Raw genomic sequence first — 20,347 nt, forward strand, 5'->3', positions numbered from 1 at the left:
GCCCCAACCATACCGTCAATTATTTGGTGATTCCTCACTTACACTCCGCATCATTTCTTTATTATTCTTACTTAAGTTTTTAGTTAAACATTATAGGTCCATGTAACTATATTTTCACTGACAATGCCTTTTAGCTTCAGATCTCCCAGAACCCCAAGGCAGGCCCTGATATTGATTTTTTTTTTAATATGGGTGAGTAATACCCACTGTTTTTCTAATACGCTTTTTGCACATGGGGTTGTAAAAGTAAACAGTGTCTTTACACCATCTGTTTGAAAGCTGTACGCTTTTTAAAATACAAGCACTAGTTGAATCGTAAATGGCCCTTACCCAGGAGTTATTTTATACATTTATGTTGGTAACTGTAAAAATAATATACTTATTGGTCATGTTTCCAAATCAAATGATATAAACCCATTTAGCAAAACGTGATGTAAAATGATTTCACAAATCACCACGAAGCCAAACATTTGCAGAAAATTATCAGGGAACCTGAAGAGATGTGGATGTAGGTGTGCCCATGGCTCTCTACACTGCCATCCGCTCCGCTCGAGCAGAGATCCCTTTCTCCAGTTCGCTGGGGCTCTCGTGAGGACTCTGCTTCTCAACCACAGCAGCCTTTGAAATAAAGCAATTGAATTCTTTGGCCACAAATCAATGTGTTTACTTGATGGGGCTGGAGGTGACAAAGGAGGAATTAGGGGGCCTGCTGTGGGCTTTCCAGCGTGGTGGTGGGGCATACCTGGGGGAGGACATGTGTGCTCTGGTTCCTTTGTTGCTGAGAGGAACAGAAGGCAGAGAAAAGGTGAACTAAGAAGTCCTGACGGTTGCTGTCCGCTCTTCTCTCTAGCTTTAATATCTGAGACAGAGGGTGTCAGGGATCTGTGGAAGATGCAGTTAGGGTCTGGCCTGCCAGAAATGGAGGATCCGGATGCATTTCAGGAATGAGTTTGGGACGCGGAAATCCCAGTTATAAGCATGTCCGAGGCAACAAGGACGACAAAAGAGAGAGATAAAACACTAGCAGGGGTAGCGTACTACACAAAGAACAGACTGGTAAATCATACTTTGCCTGTGAAACAGAAGGCAAAACCCAAATTGAGGCCCTCAATCCACGCTCCAATTACACAAATGCCATTTTATTTTCTAAGAAAGGTAGGTTTTAAAACCGAAGCTATGAAATCCAGATGTGGTTTTTCCTATGGGTAACTCTGCTCTATGTGCGTCGATTTTATAAAGTTAAATGTAAGGAAAAACGTTAATTCCTCTTTGGGACAGGAAGCTGGAAGACAGGCCTGACTGCCCAAGGCTCTGTGCTTTGGAGCTGACTTCCAACAACCTTCTTAACTCATTATCTCTACATGCATGACAAGTGTGTGTGTGTGTGTGTGTGTGTGTGTGTGTGTGTGTGTGCGTGCGCGAGACGCGCGCACGCAGCTGTGCATGCATGTGTGTGTGTGTCATAGCTTGTGTTTGGAGGTGAGCAGACAACCTCAGACCTCTCTTCCACTTTGTTTGAGAAGTGCTCTCTTGCACTCCGCCCCCCCCCAACCCAACCCCAGTGCCTTGCTGCTGGCCCAGGAACTTCCAGGGATTCTCCTGTCTGCCAGCCCCCCCCACCCCCATGGAGTCATCTCCGCACTTTTTTCCCCATTGTTTTCCTGTCTGCAAGGTGCACAAGAGATGTGTGGTGGTCAATTTATCGCGCTGTTTTTAGGAAATGTGGCATCCGTGGTTGTAGAGTCATGGAGGGAAGAGAGGAGACTGGGGCCCAAGGAAGGCAGTCTGGAGGCCGAGACAGCTACTCCCTGGGACATCACAAATTGCCCAAACTGGAAGAGATGGCTGGAAAAGAAGAGGGCTGACCTGGATTCGAACTGTTTTCTACCATGAAAGGTCTGTGACTGACTGGCTCTGTCAGCTCCTACTACAATAACCGAAGTGACCAAGTTCAGATATGTATTATCTTACTGTCTTTCACAAGTACAGTCTTACCAGATGGTGGTGGCATATGCATTTCATCCCAGAGGCAGAGGCAGAGGCAGGCAGATCTCTGAAGGTTTGAGGCCAGCTTGGTCTACAGAGTGTTTTCCAGGACAGCCAGGGTGATTACACAGAGAAACCCTGTCTCAAGAAACTAAAACATCCGGGTGGTGGTGCACGCCTTTAATCCCAGCACTCGGGAGGCAGAGGCAGGTGGATCTCTGTGAGTTCGAGGCCAGCCTGGTCTACAGAGCTAGTTCCAGGACAGGATCCAAAGCCACAGAGAAACCCTGTCTCGAAAAACCAAAAACAAAAAAAACAAAAACAAAAAAGAAACTAAAACAAAACAACAACAACAAAACCGAATAAATACAATCTTAACTATGCTTTCAGAGCCAGAAAAATATTAGTGAAAAAAATCTTGAATTAAAAATCTTGAATAAAGGTTTGACACACACACACTCACTCTGGCTTCTTAATATTTATTTTACACGGTAAAATGACTATCCAAATATTAAATGAAACTGGATTCCAAGGCTCGGTGCAGGGATCCCAGCTAGTGATTGAAACCAAGGGTTTAACAATAGGCATTTAAATTTTGTTTAAGTTTTCTTCAGATTGCATCACATTGCGGAACAGAATTCCTTCGTCGCAGGAACATAATTGTTCCAGAAAGCAAGCTTGTCATCCTCATCCCCTGCTTCCGGTTTCTTATTTAACTTAGTGACCTAGTCAAGAGCCAGGTGAATTCTTAAAAGTCCAGCCCCAGCTAAGGCTTAAAGTCCTAAACCAATAGACTTGGGAGTGGCACAGGGGGGATATCGGATGGAGTGTACTGAACCACACGAAAAACCTATAACATCGCCCACAGACAGTCTACTTTGATGCTAGGTTGAAGAAATTCAGCTCTTGCCTGAGGTAGCAAATCAAGAGGCTTAAGTCCCTGCCCTGTGGGCAGGAGGCAGGTGGCACAGGGATGCAGCTTCTGTGGAGGATGGAGATCAGGATGACTCCCTATAAAAACTGAACAACTGGTGTCCAGGGTTTCTGAAGGAAAGTGGGAGGCAGGAAGGAGAAGGGCTCAAGCTCTTTTGCTGGGTCTGCCAGGGCTTTTAATTTCCGCTAATGTTCATTGGGGGAACAGTACTAAGCTTGGAAACTCAAGCCCAGTGAGTCGTGCCATTGTCATTAAAGAACTCAGTTCAGCAAATTGGTTTTTATCACTCCTTGGGAGCTTTGATAACTTCTATCCTGTTAGTTGCCAAGGCTGAAAGGTGCATCTAATTCCATCCACATTTCAGAGATTGCAAAACACAGACAGGACGACCGAGAGTGGGAGGGACGGATGCCAGGCGGGAGCCGCCAGACAGGGCTGTGGTGCGTGCCTCCTGGCACCGGCAGCCTAGACCGTCCCCCGCGTTGGCACCAAGAGCTCCGCGGAGTTCCTTGCCCTCCTCTGAGCCTGGGGCTGACAACCGAGGGCGGGGTGGAGGTCGGGTTCCGGGCAACAGCGCTCATAGCCAGCGACAGAGTCGCCCCTGGCGCTCCAGCCTTTGCTCCAGGGTTCCGTCTGATCCTCTAGCCGCCCCCGGGGCCGGGACAGCAGGGCGGCGGCGCGAGCGTGGGAGGGGGCTCTAGGACTCTGCCGGCCCCGCCCCGCCCCCTCCTCGGGGACCCGGAGCCTAGCATGGACCACACTCGGCGCTGCAGCCATGGCGCTCGCCCGCTGCGTGCTGGCTGTGATTTTAGGGGCACTGCCCGCAGTGGCCAGCTTTGATCCCGCTTCGCGCTCGCCCCTGCACCGCCCGCAAACGTCCCCACCGCGTCCCCAACACTCGCACCACCTTCCCAGCTCGCGGCGGCCACCGAGGACCCTGCACTTCCCGCTCCCTCCGCGGGTACCAGCTGCCCAGCGCCCTCAGGTCCTCACCGCCCGGCACACGCCCCCGAGGCTCCCACGCGGCTGCGGGGCAGGAGAGCTGTGGAGCAACACCACCGACCTCGGCGTCCCGTGTCTACACTGGACAGAGGTGCCGCCCTTCTTGGAGCGGTCGCCCCCTGCTAGCTGGGCTGAGCTGCGAGGGCAGCCACACAACTTCTGTAGGAGTCCCGACGGCGCAGGCAGACCTTGGTGCTTCTATCGGAATGCCCAGGGCAAAGTGGACTGGAGCTACTGCGATTGTAGTCAAGGTGAGTGGTGTCCCGGCAGAGGTGGCAGCTGAGGACTGTCACGGAGGCAGTCTGGCTTGGGGACAGTATCTGTGTACCTGGAGGCAAGGGAAAGGGGTTATGGGTTTGCACTGTGGTGTGGTAGCCACATAACTAGTCAAGTGCATCCATTTGTACAGTAAGTGTCAATTCACAAAGCGTGCATCGTGTGACGACTGTCATGGGGATAGGTCAAAGGTCTGTCCGGCCACCGTGTGTGTGTGTGTGTGTGTGTGTGTGTGTGTGTGTGTGTGTGTTTGTGTTCTGTGTATTCACACCGCCCCCCACACTGACAGAATTATGCATGGTAGTGGGTGTCTGTTGTCTGTATTAGCTGGTCTTGATAATGTTCCCTGTATACAAAAGAAAAGTAAAGAAAAACATTTGCTAGCCACTAGTTTGGGAAAGGGAAATATTAAATGCAAGATGAGTCCCAGCAAACTTTCTTAGCTCTATGGACCCGGATTTGGAAAACTATGCTGAATGTTTGCCTCGCTGCCATTGTTGACTTAAAAGCATGGCAAAATTCTCAGGCCAAAATACAAAGACAGTTATGTTCTGGGGCGCCGTATGGTAAATAACACCAGGGAGTGAAGAACAAAGGAAAGAAGGGGACCGAACAGGAACTGCCTTAGTAACTAAGGAGGCAGCCAGAGTCAAGTGAAACCTTCAGCAAACCATTACTTAAACTGTGCGTGTCCCTTGTGGGAAATTGGAATTAATAGTCAACTTTAGCAAAGAAGGTTACGAGGGCATCTCAGCTTTGTGGCAGCAAAAGAATCACATTAATCACTTGAATGCAAATAATAGTCTACCTTTACACGCGCTTTGCTCCGTCCGGTTTGTTGGGGTTTGCATTTAGTATTAAATTTGCATTTCATGTAACAACTGGGAAAGGAAAAAAAACTACCATCTCCTAGTAGAACAAAAATTTTTCAATGACACTCTCTATGACAGGAGTTTCATAAATCTCCTAAAGTGTGTGCTTCCGGCCTTTGGAGGTAACCTTTCCCAATGTCATTCCTTTCTCACAGAAATTTTATTTATCTCTGCCTTCAATTGAGTTAGTGCTTCAAGTTAAAGGAAAGTGATACGAAGGTTAAGATCAATTATTCTTCATTCTGGGGAATGAAGTCATCGCTGCACTCATGATTCATGGGGAGAATGCCAATGTGGCTGTGAAAAAAATCGGGATGATGTCAAGCAAAGAGCTCCACTGTTACCTCATTTACTCTAAGACCGTTTTTTAAAAATGTGTTGTGTCTAGCAATCATTGGCAGCTTTTTATTATTATTTCTAGTTTTATAAATAGAAATAATAGAGAATTATTCAGAAATTAGTAGGTAAGAAATGACAGACTCTTTTCCCTTCGAAACATAGTAAAAAAGGAACTCAAAGTTAAAATACTGTGGCAATCTATTTCTCCTTTCAAACCCACAAGGAACTTCCAGTTTCATAGTCTTAGTGAAGAGAATAGCTTGCCTTTGAGACACTCTTTGGAGAGGAATTATAATATTTTTCAATGCCTTTAGATTCATAGCTAGTGTTTAGCATCCAAAATCTCAAATATGGCTGTGTTTAGGTTTACAAAATATAAGAGAAACAGAAGAAGTCACCTAGGATAAGTAACAAACACAGGAAAGAGACTGGCTATGTAATACCCGAATCCCTTTTACAGGACCCCACCTTGATAACCGAAGCCTTGGGCTCTGTTACTCACTCCTGAAAGTCTGTTTAGCTATAATCCAAGCTTCTGAGACCTCTGGCATGCTCTGAATCTTAGAGCTTTCTTATTCCCACACATTTCAGGGGTTTGGACAAGAATACTGTAAAATAATGAAAGAATGCTGGCTGATTCTTTAGAAAACATTGGTGTGGCTCCGACACAGCAAATGTTGGGTAAGACTCTTAACTGTTAGAGCTTTGGGTGTCTTCATGTCGAGAAAAGCAGGGTGTTTTCTTTTTCCAAAAAAGATTTGTTTATTTGTGTGTATTTATGCCATGTTTTTGAGTGTACGCACATGTGTGAGTGTGTGTGTGTGTGTGTGTGCATATGGCACCATGTGCCCTTCATTTGAAGGCCGGAAGAGGACAACTGGATGTTCTTCTCTACCACTCTACGTATTGCTTTGACGTGGAGTCTCTCCCTGAGACCTCCTCTCGCCTCTGCTCTCCTCAGAGCTGCTGCTAAAGACATGGGCAGGATGTGCCACTTGCCAGTGGGCGCTGGCATCCGAACTGCAGTCACCATTATTGCACAGTCAGCACTCTCGGCTGCTGAGCATCTCTCCAGCTGCAGAAAATCAGACTCTGAGAAAATTAATTAAAAGAATTTTTTAAGCTCTGGGCATGTACTCAGGATGACCTTGTCTATTTATTTGCAGCTAGGACTTACGGAACCCTCGCTCTGTGCTGGATGCGGGACTAAGGTGCTTGTTTTATTTATTTTCCATAGTCATCTTTATAAAGGAACCCCTACCCTTTCCTGGTGGCAATCCTAAAGGAAAGGCAGGAAAGCAGAAGACCATATGGTAGGATGTGCACACAGATGTGTCCATTCGCATCTCACAGCTCGTTCTGCTCCATTTCTTTATTTGTATGTAATGTGGAAATCTCTGCGCTGGGTTGCGACACTCACTTCTTAGCTTGTGGGCTAGTCTAAGTGCAGAAAGAAGGAGAAGGAATCACGTTTAGTGCAAGTACAATACACATTACTTCCAGTATCTTATGCTTCAAAGGTTTTTTTTTTCTTTACAGTAAACTGGAGCAAAAGAAAAGACGAATATATAGAAATGTGATCCCTCCTTTGACGCTCAGACTGGGGTCAGAGCAGAGTTTCCGAGTCCCATTTGGAGGAGTGAGGAAGTAGGGCCCTCCTGCATGCTGGTGAAGGAAGTGCGGGGGGCCTTCTCAGGTGATCGGGGCGTGGTCAGATCAGACCAGGAAATGTAATGCGTTGGCTCCGGCTCCACGAAACTTGCCTATTAGTAATAAAACATCTTTGTGGGGATTGGGAAACCTGAGTCAGTCCAGGGAGTTAGTTGTCACAGGGAACATTAAACTTTGCCTAGAGAGGACCGGCACAATGGTTCAGCGGGTAAACTATTTGCCACTGAGTCTGACTAGCTGAGTTTGATCCCTGGCACGCACATGAGATAAGGAGAAAAACCGGCTCCTCTAAGTTGTCTTCTGACCTTCACATGTATGCCATGAATATGCCCCTGTCTTAGCACTGTTCTGATGCTGGCTAAAGCCATTATTATGCGAGAGAACATTTTAACTGTGGATCTGCTTCCAGTTTCAGAAGTTAGCCCATTATCATCATGGCGGCGAGCATGGAGACATGCAGACATGGTGCCGGAGAAGTAGCTGAAATTTCTGCATCCTGATCTGTAGGGAGAGAGAGAGAGAGAGAGAGAGAGAGAGAGAGAGAGAGAGAGAGAGAGAGAGAGAGAGAGATTGATTCTGCAAACAATGTCACACCTCTTGTTCTTTCTCATCAAGCAGTGCCACTCCCTGGTGACTAAGCATTAAATATAGGAGCCTATGGGGGACATTCTTATTCAAACCACTACATGCCCCCCGAAATAAATAAATGGGAAAAAATGTCTAAAAATTTAGCAGCAACTTATTAAAGTGCTTAGTCTCTAGCCTCAGAGTCCTAATTCCCACATCCAGATCACGAATTGCCTGGTGCCGTTCTAAGGTGAAGAGAGGAGAAGCTGTTTAGGTGACTCTTTCAAAGTCCAAGAGAAGCGATGGGAAAGCGTCAGGGCCTTGCTAGAGGGTGCAGTGAAAGACGATGACGTCAGCTATACTGTGGCTTTACCTTGCTAGTTTGTAACCACAGAGCAGGCATAGGTTATGGCAACACTGGTTTCCTGTGTGGTCTTCCAGAACAGCATCTTTGGTATTTGTTTTGCCTGTGTGTGGTGATAACAGCATAGTTTACCGGAACATCCATCCTCACTGAGTGGGAGCAAGAGGCTACTTTCATATTTCCACAGGCAGCTGGCTGCCTCCCTCCAACGATCCTTTGCGATGAGACAGAGCTTCCTGACTCCAACTGGCGGTCATTTTCACAGTCTTTCTACTTGTGGCTGGTAACACAAGTAGAATAGATGATGAAGGTCCAGAATGAATCTGTTTAGTCAGTTTCTCATCACTGTGATGAAATGTCCAGGATGATCAATTCAAAAAGGGGAGAGGTCTTCCTCGACTTCTCTTTTCAGAAATTTCAGCCCACGGCCCATTTGGTTCCATTGTTCTGAGGGCTCTTCTGAGGCAGAGCGTCATGGTAGGGGTCCTGATGGAGCACAGCTGTTCATGGCTTGTCAGCCAGGAAACAGAGAGAAAGAATTAAGGGCTAGGGTTCCGATTCCCCTTCAAGTGCTTACCCATAATTACCTGGCTTCCTGTAACTCTGCATCACCCATCTCTCTACATACTCATAGGCTGGTGGCCAAACCTTAGCCCTTGGCTTTTGGAGAGCATTTGAAAAATCTAGATCATAATAGAATGATCCCCAGATACAGCCTTTATCACCTCATGCTAATCTGCTTCTAATTACTTAGCCACCCCAAATTTCTTAGTTCAGATAGAAATGATGGACACACGGGCTAAAAACTGCGGTTTATAGGCATCCCTTATGGAAGGCCCTATGCTGTTTGACGTGGGTATCAATTAAAATGTTAGCTGAGTCAGGCAGCTCAGAACTCGGGAGTCTGGAACAGGAACATTACCCATGAGCTAAAGGCCAGCATAGGAAGCATGGTGAGCTCCAGGGTAGCTAGTGCTAAAGACTGAGATGCTATCTTTTTGTGGTAGAACTCCTCTCTCCTCCTGTATCCCTTTTAATCCTGCATCTTTGAGAAAATGCTTTCCCCTCAGACCCATTGTGTAAATATCTTTCATCTTTGTTAGTCAAGGAAAAAATAAAGGATGGGAACCACATGTATTGGTCAGCTTTGTTTGGAAAATCCCACTCTTTCCCAAATATAACAAATGAAAAACTAAGCTGCTTCGGTTAATTGGTTACCACAATGCACATTTGTTTTAAGAGAAAGAAGAATCAGTAAAAATAAGTCCTACCCCTAGAGCTTTTGGAACTGCTAGGAATTAGAATATTCGTAATATGCAGGGATCATAATAAATTTTTGAAAGTTTTCTTAAGAACAAAAAAATGTCATGTTACCATGCCAGTCTTTTTTCATCTATTATTGAGCTTCACAGGCATATAAAACAATTAATTTTAGTCACTTCTATTGTTTTGGTGGAATAAGTTGAACATCTTCTGGTAATAACAAGCAACCAGCCACATTCTTGACCAAAATATTCTTAAAACATAGTAATTTCAGCATATAAAAGCAGAAGAATTAAAAAACTCCATTACATTTTGGAGCTGTTAATATGTATTTTACATTGCATTAAATATGCTGCATGATATACACAAATGATAAAAACTAATGTTATCTGAAGACAACTGAATTGGGAGAACGCTTGTTGACTTTTCAAGCTTAGTAAAGGATGTTAATTTAACAATGAGAATTTCTTTTCAACCTATCTGAAAGAAACTGAAGTGTGCTGACCGCATCTATGGTTGTCTGCACCTGTAACTTAAGTCTGTTTTAACATCGTGGAACGGTAGACTTGAATTATAGCATCCCAGGTAAAAGTGCAATCAAGTCATCGTTTAATGTCGGGGCATTTCTCTGAACTAACATTCAACTCAACTCTATCTGCCTCCATCAGTTCACATCTATAATTCATAGTAACTGTCCATTTATTATTCATGTAGCTACCTTTAGTACCGGTAAAAAGATGAGTTGGGCTAGTTCAAAGTGAGAAAACATCCTCTGAAAACCCAATTCTACTCATTGATGTTGTGCTTACTGGAAATTCGTAAATCCCACAAGCTATTCCTTCAAGACACTTCCTATGATGTCTTATGAAAGATGGTACTTTAACCACAGCCAAGCCATGGTTAATAGAACCCTAGTAGAACATCTCCCAAATTTTATGCCGTTAAATAATTTACCCACAAGCAAATGGTCTCATAGCACTAACTGTCAAGGGGGAATCTAAATGATAATCCCCCAAGCAGACTCCCTGGAAGAGAGTCTAGCCAGCCAAAGAAAGGTAACCCCCGGAGGCTGCGATGCTTTGCTGGCAAACTCAGAAGTAACTTCAAGTTGAATGGCTTGAAACAGAATGGCTGGGACCAAGGTGTTGGCTGGGCCAAGCAGCCTTGATGGAAGGGCTTGCTGCAGGTTGTCTGTGAGCATCTCCAAGCTCTTGCTGCATGAGACAAACACCCAGGATTCACACGCCAGCAGCCCTGCCTGGGCCTTTCCCGCTGAATTTCCCATGCCTGTAGTAGCCCAGCCTCTCCAGGCCTGTTCTAATGACGTCATCTTCACTCGACCACTTACAAAGACCCTCTTTACAAATAAGACCATATTCTCACATTCGGGGAATGAATGAGGACTTCAACATCTTTTGGGGAGATAGAGTTCAAAAACAGCCTTAAGGGTGAAAAACTGAAACACGTGAAATAATGAATTTCATTATTATCAGCTGTTTCTATACTTTCCTTGAACTGATAACGATACAATGGATGAAGATGCCTCTTCTTTCATGCCATATGTTGTGGGAATTTTTTTTTTAGTTTTAATATTTTTATTTTAAATTTTATAAACTTTATTAATTTAAACCTTGCAAATAATATATCTATGCCCGTCAATGAGCTTCCATACAGTTGAAATAGGAAATCTGAAGCAATGGCACTTGACACTGGATTTTACACTTTCACTGTGGAATATGTTTTTATGCACTTATCCACCACCACAGAATAAGAACTAGAAAAACAGTTAGCTTTATATTTTATTGCATGGCTCATGTTCATTACCTACATTCAGTCCTTGCTCATCCCCCTACATTAGACTTTCCTGTCTCTTTTCTACACATTATGATATGTCCTCATGTGTTTTTGTTTACATATATAGACATATGTATATATGTGAAGAAGAACATATGGAACTCTACTTTTTACAAAGCTGTCCATGAGGCCAATTTCTGTAATCTCAGGAATCTTTTGTGTTCTCTTTTCTTTCTAAAGCTGAACATATATCTGCATAAAAAGAAAAAAAAACCTATAATCTAAAATGACAGTAAGTTCAATATTTTGCCAAAAATTTAAGAAAGTAGAATGTTAAACATTATAGTGTATTGGGATTGGAATTTTTCAAAAGCATCCATCTGATGGTCTTTGGTGCTCTTCCTGACAAGCTCTCATGGACATCCTTCACAACAATGGCTGGCTTGGCATATGCATTTATAATGGTTGATGTAGTTGTCCCCAGACCTCTGTTTGTAATAGAAAATGTCAAGTGATGGTATAGTGAAATCTCAAAATGAAAGCATTTAGAAGACAAGAATCCCTGAAAATTTGCCTTTGTGGGATTTGAAGGCAGTGTAGGCTTAGGTCTATTAGAATATAATCCAGAGGAGTTAGCTACCACTGTGAAGGGTATTTATGTGTGGGTAAAAAGGATAGATCATTTTTGATAACAAAAGATTGCTGCAATTGGAAAGTATTTTCCAGGCAAAGAATTTGGTTTACAGTTTATGTGAGAAGTGGTACTGTTGATATGTATAGCAAAGAGTACTTAGTCTTCCTGGCTTTGAGCTTTATGATTAGTCTACTTTTCATTCTTTCCTTTATTGAACTAAGGTTATTTCCTTTTCCCATTTATAACTGTGTACCTATAAATTTGTATAAATGTGTCTTAGTTTGGGTTTTTATTGCTATTAAAACACCCCATGACCACAGCAACTCTTATAAAGAAAACATTTAATTGGGGTGGCTTGCTCACAGTTTCAGAGGTTCAGTCCATTATCATCATGATGGGGAGCATGGCAGCGTGCAGGCAGATGTGGTGCTGGATCTGAGAGTGCTACATCTTGCAGGCAACAGGAAGTTGACTGTCACACTGAAGCTTGAGAAAAGAAACCTCAAAGCCTGCCCACAGTGACACATTTTCTCCAACAAGTCCACACTACTTTTGGGGGCCATTTTCTTTCAAACCACCGCAAAAGTGTGTCTACGCATATACACATCATATCCATAAGCCCAACTGCATTAGGACAAAGTCACCCCTGCTGGAGCATCTGTCTCGTGTGTAGGATCCTGACAAAGATGATGGTTCACCCTTCTCTGTGGACAGACAGTCTGAGGCTGTCTACACATCTACCTGATTAGTTTACTCCCTTGTAACAGTTTGTAAATTTATTGTGATATTTCTAGTAGAATAATGATCACTTACATGCTATAATGCATGTAAGAATACATAACGTCATAAAAGGGGGTTCTAGTAGAATCATTGCCTAGGTTTAGAGGCAAGGGGACAATGTCAGGCACTAGTTCAGGCGATGACTGATCACGACACACCAACTTCTCAATGATGTTGTATACAGCTTTTCTCATCCACAAATTCAGGAAATTAGTTATAGTTTTTAAGATTTCCATCACTTCAAGCATCCTAGGCAAATAAGCACAGAAAGAACAAACTGCTGCCTGACAGAGAGCTCATTGTGGGTGACACTCAAAATGACTTCTCAGAATTGCGAGTGTGTGTGAATTTGTTAAGGGACAATCGGACCAGGACTCATCTCTTCTCACATCACAGATAGATGTGAGACCCACATGACCCCAGGCTCTCGGCGTGTGTTTACAAGCCCGAGAAGTTATAGTGCAGTAGACTGTTGCCTTGGAAACCATTTCCACTGTCTTTGAACGGTCCTCAGGTTTTCTTTTTCCCATCTCTAATTGCCTCTGTTATTTAGGTGATGTAATTACATCATTCCTTATCGACAACATTGTCAAGCACTATTTTTAATTATTCTTTTATTTTTTCAGATTATAATATAATTAGATCATTTCTCCCTTCCCTTTCTTCCCTCAAACCCTCTCATATACCCCTCCTTGCTCTTTTTCAAATAAGTTACCTTTCATTAATTGTTGTTACATACATATATGCATATGCACAAATATTCCTAAATAAATAAATACAACCTGTTCAGTCTGTATGCTCCTTGTGTGCAAGTTTTCAGAGCTGACCATTTGATCCTGGGTAAGCAATTGGTGTCCTTTTCCCTGGGGAAGACTCTTTCTCCCAGACAGGCGTTAAGTCTCACCATTATTGTTTGCAGTTTAAGTGTAGCTGTTGTTTGTTTTTGTTACTAGAACATTTTAGCTCTGTAGACATGAGTCGTTTGGTGGTATTAAGAATGAATACAGATGACGTATCAATTTAAATGTGATTTCAAATATCATTTGAAATGAATAAATGGATTATTTGATTGAAACAAACTGTTGGAAACTTTAAACAAAAGGAATAGAGTGCTGGTGTTTGTGGTATGCGTAATATTATATCTACCTGTAGAAGGCTTTGTGCTTTCAAATAATCTCAAACTCTTCAAGCCCCTCAGACATTTCTTTAACTTTTTACTTACTTTCTTTTTTATTTATTTAGTGTGTGTATTTGGTGGGTATGCCCATACCTCATATGTGCGTGGAGCTCAGAGGACAATTGACAGTTTGCACTACTCCAGCAATTTAGCAGCAGGCATGTTTACCTGCTGAGCCATCTCGCTGAGTCCAGACATGTTTCTTTTAAGACGTACTGTGCCTCAGATGTTTTAGTTAGTTAGACGGGGACGTCTCTTGCTTAGTCTAAATTTAAAGGTTCAGACTCTATGATGAATTTCAAATGGGCTGTCAGCTGTGTGGTAGCATCCATGTGGCCTTCTGAACAATCCGGATTTGACAGGATAGACTTTGCCTTCCTTCTAGTTGCCATTTGGTTTGCTTGTGCTTTCGTTGTGAAATGCGATGTATTTCTCTTAAATGCTGACATTCTTTGAAAAATAACAGTGGTGAGAAGTTAAGCAAGTACAAGTGAAATTATTGCATAATGTAAACATAACATTTTTTGAAAATTATCTTAAAACCATACATGATAGCACATCAGTATGCAAATTATCTCAGAATATTTTTTTAGTAGAGCTTATTTTTCTTTTTAATTTCTTAACTTACAAAATAAAGGTCCTCCTATATAACCTCTCTCTCTCCCATCTCTCTCCCCTTCTCTCCCACTCTCTCTGCGGTATGTATGTGTGTATATAGTGTCTGTGTCTACACAGCTCGAAGTCAGAGGTCAACTCTGGGTACCTCTCTCTATTGCTCTCCACTTTTTAATTTTTTTCATGATTTATTTACTTTTATTTTGCATGTATGAGACTTTTGTCTAAATGTATGTATATATGTGCACCATGTAGGGTCTCTAGTATATGTGGAAGACAGAAGAGGGTTTTTAATCTGAAACTGGAGTTAAGGATGTTTGTCAGTTATTGTATGAGTGCTGAGAACTGGACTCGCGTCTTCTGCAAGAATACCAAGTTCACTTAACCAATGAGCCGTCTTCCCAGTCCTGAGTTTTTTAAATATATGTATGTGTGTGTATTTCAATGTATATATACATATTTATAATTCTCTGAGACTGTCATACATGTATAGATTGTACCTTGATCATATCCACGCCTTACTCTCTCCCTTCAAGTCCTCCTAGACTCTCCTCCCCCAAAATGTCCTCCTCTAAACTTTATTTCCCCCACCTCTGTGTGTGTATGTGTGTCTGTGTACATGATGCTGATCTGTTAGCACCGCCCAAGTGCACATAGACATGCACCAGCCATTGAAGCATGAACAATCTACCAGTGGCCGCATTCTGTTTTGAATATAAATTATCACCAAGCAAACACAAACCAGAGAAGCCAATACGATGGTCCTTATCATCCTTTAGTGCCTTTTCTTTTAAAAGCACAAGATCTTCTTAATAAAAGCAGAGAAACCCAGATTTCTGATTGGGAAGGCACATTCATATTTTCAATATCTCTCAACTATGTATTGCTTGATTGATGGATGCTGTAGTATGAAAGCAACTATAGATATTACCGTGTCAACCAGCTAAGTGTTGGAAATTTTAAATTATAATCCATCTGTACCTTTAATGTATATATTAATGAGCTAAAAGTAGATCCCATCTGCTTGCTATTATTTTATGAATGAGTTTCAAGGTCTTGCTGGCACATATATAGAATTTCTAACATAGTATACTGGAGTTGGAAGAATCTTCAGGTATTAAAGCTTTCCCCTTTCCACACTGGTTGACAGGCCTTCCAGACACTTGCAGCTCGGAATGACATTTAACTAAGGCTATACCCTAAGTTAAACCTCACTTGGCCAGGTGATAGACTTCTTGCACAAAAACATCCAGACTTCTATATTATATTTACAAATTGCCCATTTTCTTCTTGGTCACATCTTAGGTAACAGAAGCTTATACAAGCAGATAGTCAAAACTGACGGTGAGGCTTCTGAAGGCCGGAGGGGTGATGAAGATGTCAAGAGCCTTTGTTGCTATTGCAAAGGACTGGGTTTCAGTACCTAGCACTCACTTAGTAGTGAACAATTTGTGACTCTAATTCCAGGGAATCTGATTCCTTCTTTTGACCTCCAGGTCACTAGGCGTACACATGGCACATATTCATACATGCAGGCAAAAATAAAATAAAATTGAAAAGTGTAAATTTTAAAGGTTTCTGAGTTGATGTTTTGATTTTCTTGATTTATATGTATTCAAATGTGTGACGTGTACTTTTCTTTTTTTCCTCCAAATTTATGTTTATTAGTTTCTTTCATTTATAAAATCCAAATTCTTTGATAAATTTTTTCTTGCATTTGATAAAAGTAACATCTGCTATTGGGGTTTTCTGAGGAAACGGGATAACAAAACAAATCACGTTATCTGAACTGGGCCATATTCCTATTTATTGGAATGAAGTTTGTTGTCAAGGAGATTTAAAAACATAGTGTTTTGTGAAATAGACATCTGGTGGGTGGGGCGTGATCTTAGAAGGTGGCAGCTGCTATCGCGTGTAGCTTTTCCCATCATTAAAAAAAAACCTCGTTCTAGTTTCACTGTGTTTTAAATATGATTCTGGATGATAAATGTGCCTTAGTTAAATCATTTCCTTACATGTTTAAATCCAGACATAAGTCTAAACCATAGTCAACAATATAATTACTTTTGACTATGAATGCATCTACCTATGATTCTGTTTGGTTTTCAAATGATATCTAATTTTATCTAGTTTCTGTTTTCATATCTTATTTACAGAAATATTATGTGCTGCATATTTTTTGTACATGAGACACTTACTTTGGCACCAGGACATCCTGAAAGGTTCAAGATCATCTTGATACCAAATATGAAATATTGCACTTGGAACAGATGTTTGTCTCTGTGTGATTGATTACTCTCTCATTGCTATGAAAAATACTCTGACAAGTGCAACTTATTTTGGCTTACAGTTTTGAAGGACATGGTGCATCATGGCACTAGGCAAGGAAGGCATAACCACAGGAGCAAGAGGCTGCCTAGTCACATTGCATGGAACCGTGAACAGAAGTAGCGCGGGGCTACAAAGCCTCCAGTGACCCACTTCCTCCAGTGACCCACTTCCTCCAGTGACCCACTTCCTCCAGTGACCCACTTCCTCCAGTGACCCACTTCCTCCAGTGAGGCTCCATAACCTTCCCCAAAGCAACACTGACAATGTCTTTCTTGAGTGTGAGAGGATGATTACATCTTGATGCTGTCTATGTTTTCTCTCTCTTTTTTTTTTATTTTTATAAATTCCACTGTTTGCCCCATTCAGTTTTGCCATTACTATTTTTACCTATTAATTTTCTCTTAGTATACAAGGAAGTAGATATCCTCATGATGTTTTCATGCACATTTAACTCAGCTCTTCTCTGTTTACCTAAACCTGTCATAAAAATTCATCCTTTTCTATGCTCCCATAATTTAGGTATCTACAGGCAGACCTGGCTTTATATGTCGCAAACCTGCAAAGGATTAATTGCTCGGTCAGGAGGATGCATCTGTGGATGTTAACTAGTAGGCTGGGGCTGAAGTCTGAAGTCTTCAGACTCTACAGCAGTGACCCTCACAGCTGCTCAGAGGTGAAGCTAACGGTCAACCTTTGGCTCCATGCAGCCAGACTCTAGAATTATCCCCAGTTGATAGAGTGGGCCCCTAGGCACCAAGGGTGGATCTATGTTTTCCTTCATTCTCTCTGGTCTGGGTCAAACCTTCAGCTTCCTGAACGTACTGCCTTCTATCCCTTTGATCTCAAAAACGTTCTCCCTGGGCACCCGGGGCACCCACGCACCATTTTTCATCCTGTAGATACCTTATACCTGTAAATAAAATTGAAAACACAGGCCTGGTGGAGTACTCTCCCTTGTTTGAAATATCTTCTCTAGGTTCTGGGTGTCATTTGCTAACCATTCAGGCAACTAATACCTCTTTCATGCCTTCTATCAGGTTCATGAATATACAGGTAGGGAAGACAGTGTCTCTGTCCTCATCTTCATTCAGACGGAGTTGATGTGGGAGTGTCGTATATCAATCTGTTGATTTCATTGGTTAAGTAATAAAGAAACTGCTTGGCTGGCCCTCATAGGTTAAAACATAGGTGGGAGGAGTAAACAGAACAGAATGCTGGGAGGAAGAGGAAGTGAGCTCAGACTCGACAGCTCTCCTCTTGGGGGCAGACGCCTCAGAGAGACACCATGCTCCCTGCTCCCGGGAAGATGCACGCGATGAAGCTCCAACCCAGGATGGACGTAGGCTAGAATCTTCCCGGTAAGACCGGTGCTACATAGATGATTAGAAATGGGCTAAATTAATATGTGAGAATTAGCCTAGAAGAGGCTAGATAGAAATGGGCCAAGCAGTGTTTTAAAAGAATACAGTTTTGGTGTAATTATTTTGGGTAAAGCTAGCCGGGTGGCGGGACACAGCCCTGCCGCTCCTACTACTACACGGAGTGAAAATTGATACACAAATAATCATGACACTCCTAAATAAGAACAAACATCCAAGAGAAGCAACATTCATCAATGGAGCAGGACATGCCTCTGAGTGCCATTTTATGATTTCCTATTCATTTTTATTGTTACTTTGAGACTGAGTCTCTCTGTGTGGTACTGGTTGGTCTAGAACTTGCTATCTAGAGCAAACTGGTCTTCAACTTGTGAATGTCCTCCTAGATTTGCCTCCTTAGTGTTATGGGATATTGTTTTAACCGGACAAAGATGCGTTACATTTGTTTGTTTATGCTGCATTTGTTTAATTATGAAAAGATGTGTTACTGTTTTACCTTGCCTGCCTAAGGCAACTGATTGGTCTAATAAAACACTGAACAGCCAATAGCCAGGCAGGAGAGGGAAAGGCAGGGCTGACGGGCAGAAAGGATAAATAGGAGGAAAAATCTAAGAATGAGAGGAGAAGAAAGAGGAAAAAGAGGGCGGCATGCTCAGGGCAAGAAGTCAGGCAACTGTCACTCAGTCAGACATGAGCAGCAGTGAAAGTAAAATATACAGAAGGAAAGAAAAGTAAAAAGCCTCGAGGAAAAAGGTACATAAAGAAAACCAGGTTAATTTAAGTTAAAAGAGCCTAAACTAGGTCGAACATTCATAACTAATAAGAAATCTCTGTGTCATGATTTGGGCACTGGTTGATGGCCCAAGGTAAAGAGCCTGGTACATCTGAGAGCTAAGATTACAGTTTGCACCCACGACCTGCTAGGGTGCTGATTCAGCTCAGGCAGCCAAGCCAGGCCTCCTTGGGAAGGATGTTGATAGTTGAGAACCTAATGAAGGGAAAGGGGCAGTTATGTGAAGATCAGGGGCCATGATTTCAAGCATAAGGCACAGTAAGAATAAGGATTGTGAGGTGCAAACCATCCTGGAATTGTTTTTAGGGTTGGAGGTAGGGGACATATGGTTACATAAGGGCCAGGAGTGATGACAGAGGGCTTTAGAGATCTGCAAGGCACCAAGACCATGGGAATGAGGCCACTTGGGGGAGTCCTTACCACAGCAAGTGAATGTGTACTGAGCTGCCCCCAAGTGAATTTTCAAGAATTGTTTTTTGGAGGTCCAATATATAATGTCCATTAATTTATTATAATGAATTAGATGGAAATTTTCCTTAATTTCTACAAATGTAAAAATAATTCACCTTGAAAAAAGTATGCTATAGACAGAATTATGGTTAATAATTACATTTGAGAATGTTCAATTTACTATAAGTAAAAAAATGAATGACACCATCATAATCTGATGAAAATTAACTGTTTCTCAAGGGATTGGAAGCTTGTTCATGTGTCCTTTCTGTTTTCTGAAGTTGTAAAAAAAACTAAATTAGGACTCTTTTCACCAAAGAGCTCTCTGTATGAACCTGGTTGGATCTGGAGTATTTTAACTGGTCAAGATTCCCATAGTGTGTATTAGAGATGCATGTGTTGCCCACGTCACCAATGTGGCCCAATCAATATTACTTCTGAGAACAGGAAGAAATGAAATACACACACTGTGATGGAGAAGGAAGAAAACGTGACTCAAAGTTGCTTTTAATTTTGTATCACACAGGCCCGCTGTTGCCCATCATCCGCCTTGCTGGTGGGAACAGCGGGCATGAAGGTCGGGTGGAGCTGTACCACGCTGGCCAGTGGGGGACCATCTGTGATGACCAATGGGACGACGCAGACGCCGAAGTCATCTGCAGGCAGCTGGGTCTTAGGTTTGCTTTCTGATATTTTCTTAATTTTTGATATTGTTACTTCTGTAAACCAGAGAGAGTACTGTATGTTTAGATTGTGCATTTCCTTAAACCAATAAAAAAGGCCACTTTTTAAAAATTTTTATCTTTGTACTAGTGTGTACACTCCCTGAAGAGTATATGCATATATTCTATAAGTCTAATCTGCCTTTGTCTGAGCGAGGAATTTTACTACTTCCAATGTAGCCTTTACATTACTCTTAGGTCACGGCTGTCATTGTCTACTACAGTTATTATTTTTAATAGGTTTATGGATGATGCACTGATTGTTAGATTCCTTTAAATCTAACTTTTCCAAAGATTACCTAAATGTTGGAAGTTCACTGCCTCTTTTGTTAGTTATGCTTTGGAGCCAAGGTTGTTTCTTCATGCACAAAGGAAGTAATTCCCATATATGGAATGGA

General features: G+C 42.3%; 1 protein-coding gene across 1 annotated transcript in view; it reads left to right on the forward strand.

Annotated features, from left to right (window-relative positions):
• The first annotated feature begins 3,329 nt into the window (after positions 1–3,329).
• Prss12 (serine protease 12) overlaps positions 3,330–20,347 on the forward strand; it is a 50,851-nt gene continuing 33,833 nt past the window's right edge. The window contains exons 1-2 of the mRNA XM_026783870.1: positions 3,330–4,173; positions 19,754–19,904. Of these exons, the coding sequence (XP_026639671.1) occupies positions 3,696–4,173; positions 19,754–19,904 (629 nt within the window). The 5' untranslated portion in view covers positions 3,330–3,695. The remainder of the gene's footprint in view (positions 4,174–19,753; positions 19,905–20,347) is intronic.

Source organism: Microtus ochrogaster, chromosome 21, assembly GCF_000317375.1.
Source record: "Microtus ochrogaster isolate Prairie Vole_2 chromosome 21, MicOch1.0, whole genome shotgun sequence".
NCBI classification, from domain to species: Eukaryota; Metazoa; Chordata; class Mammalia; order Rodentia; family Cricetidae; genus Microtus; species Microtus ochrogaster.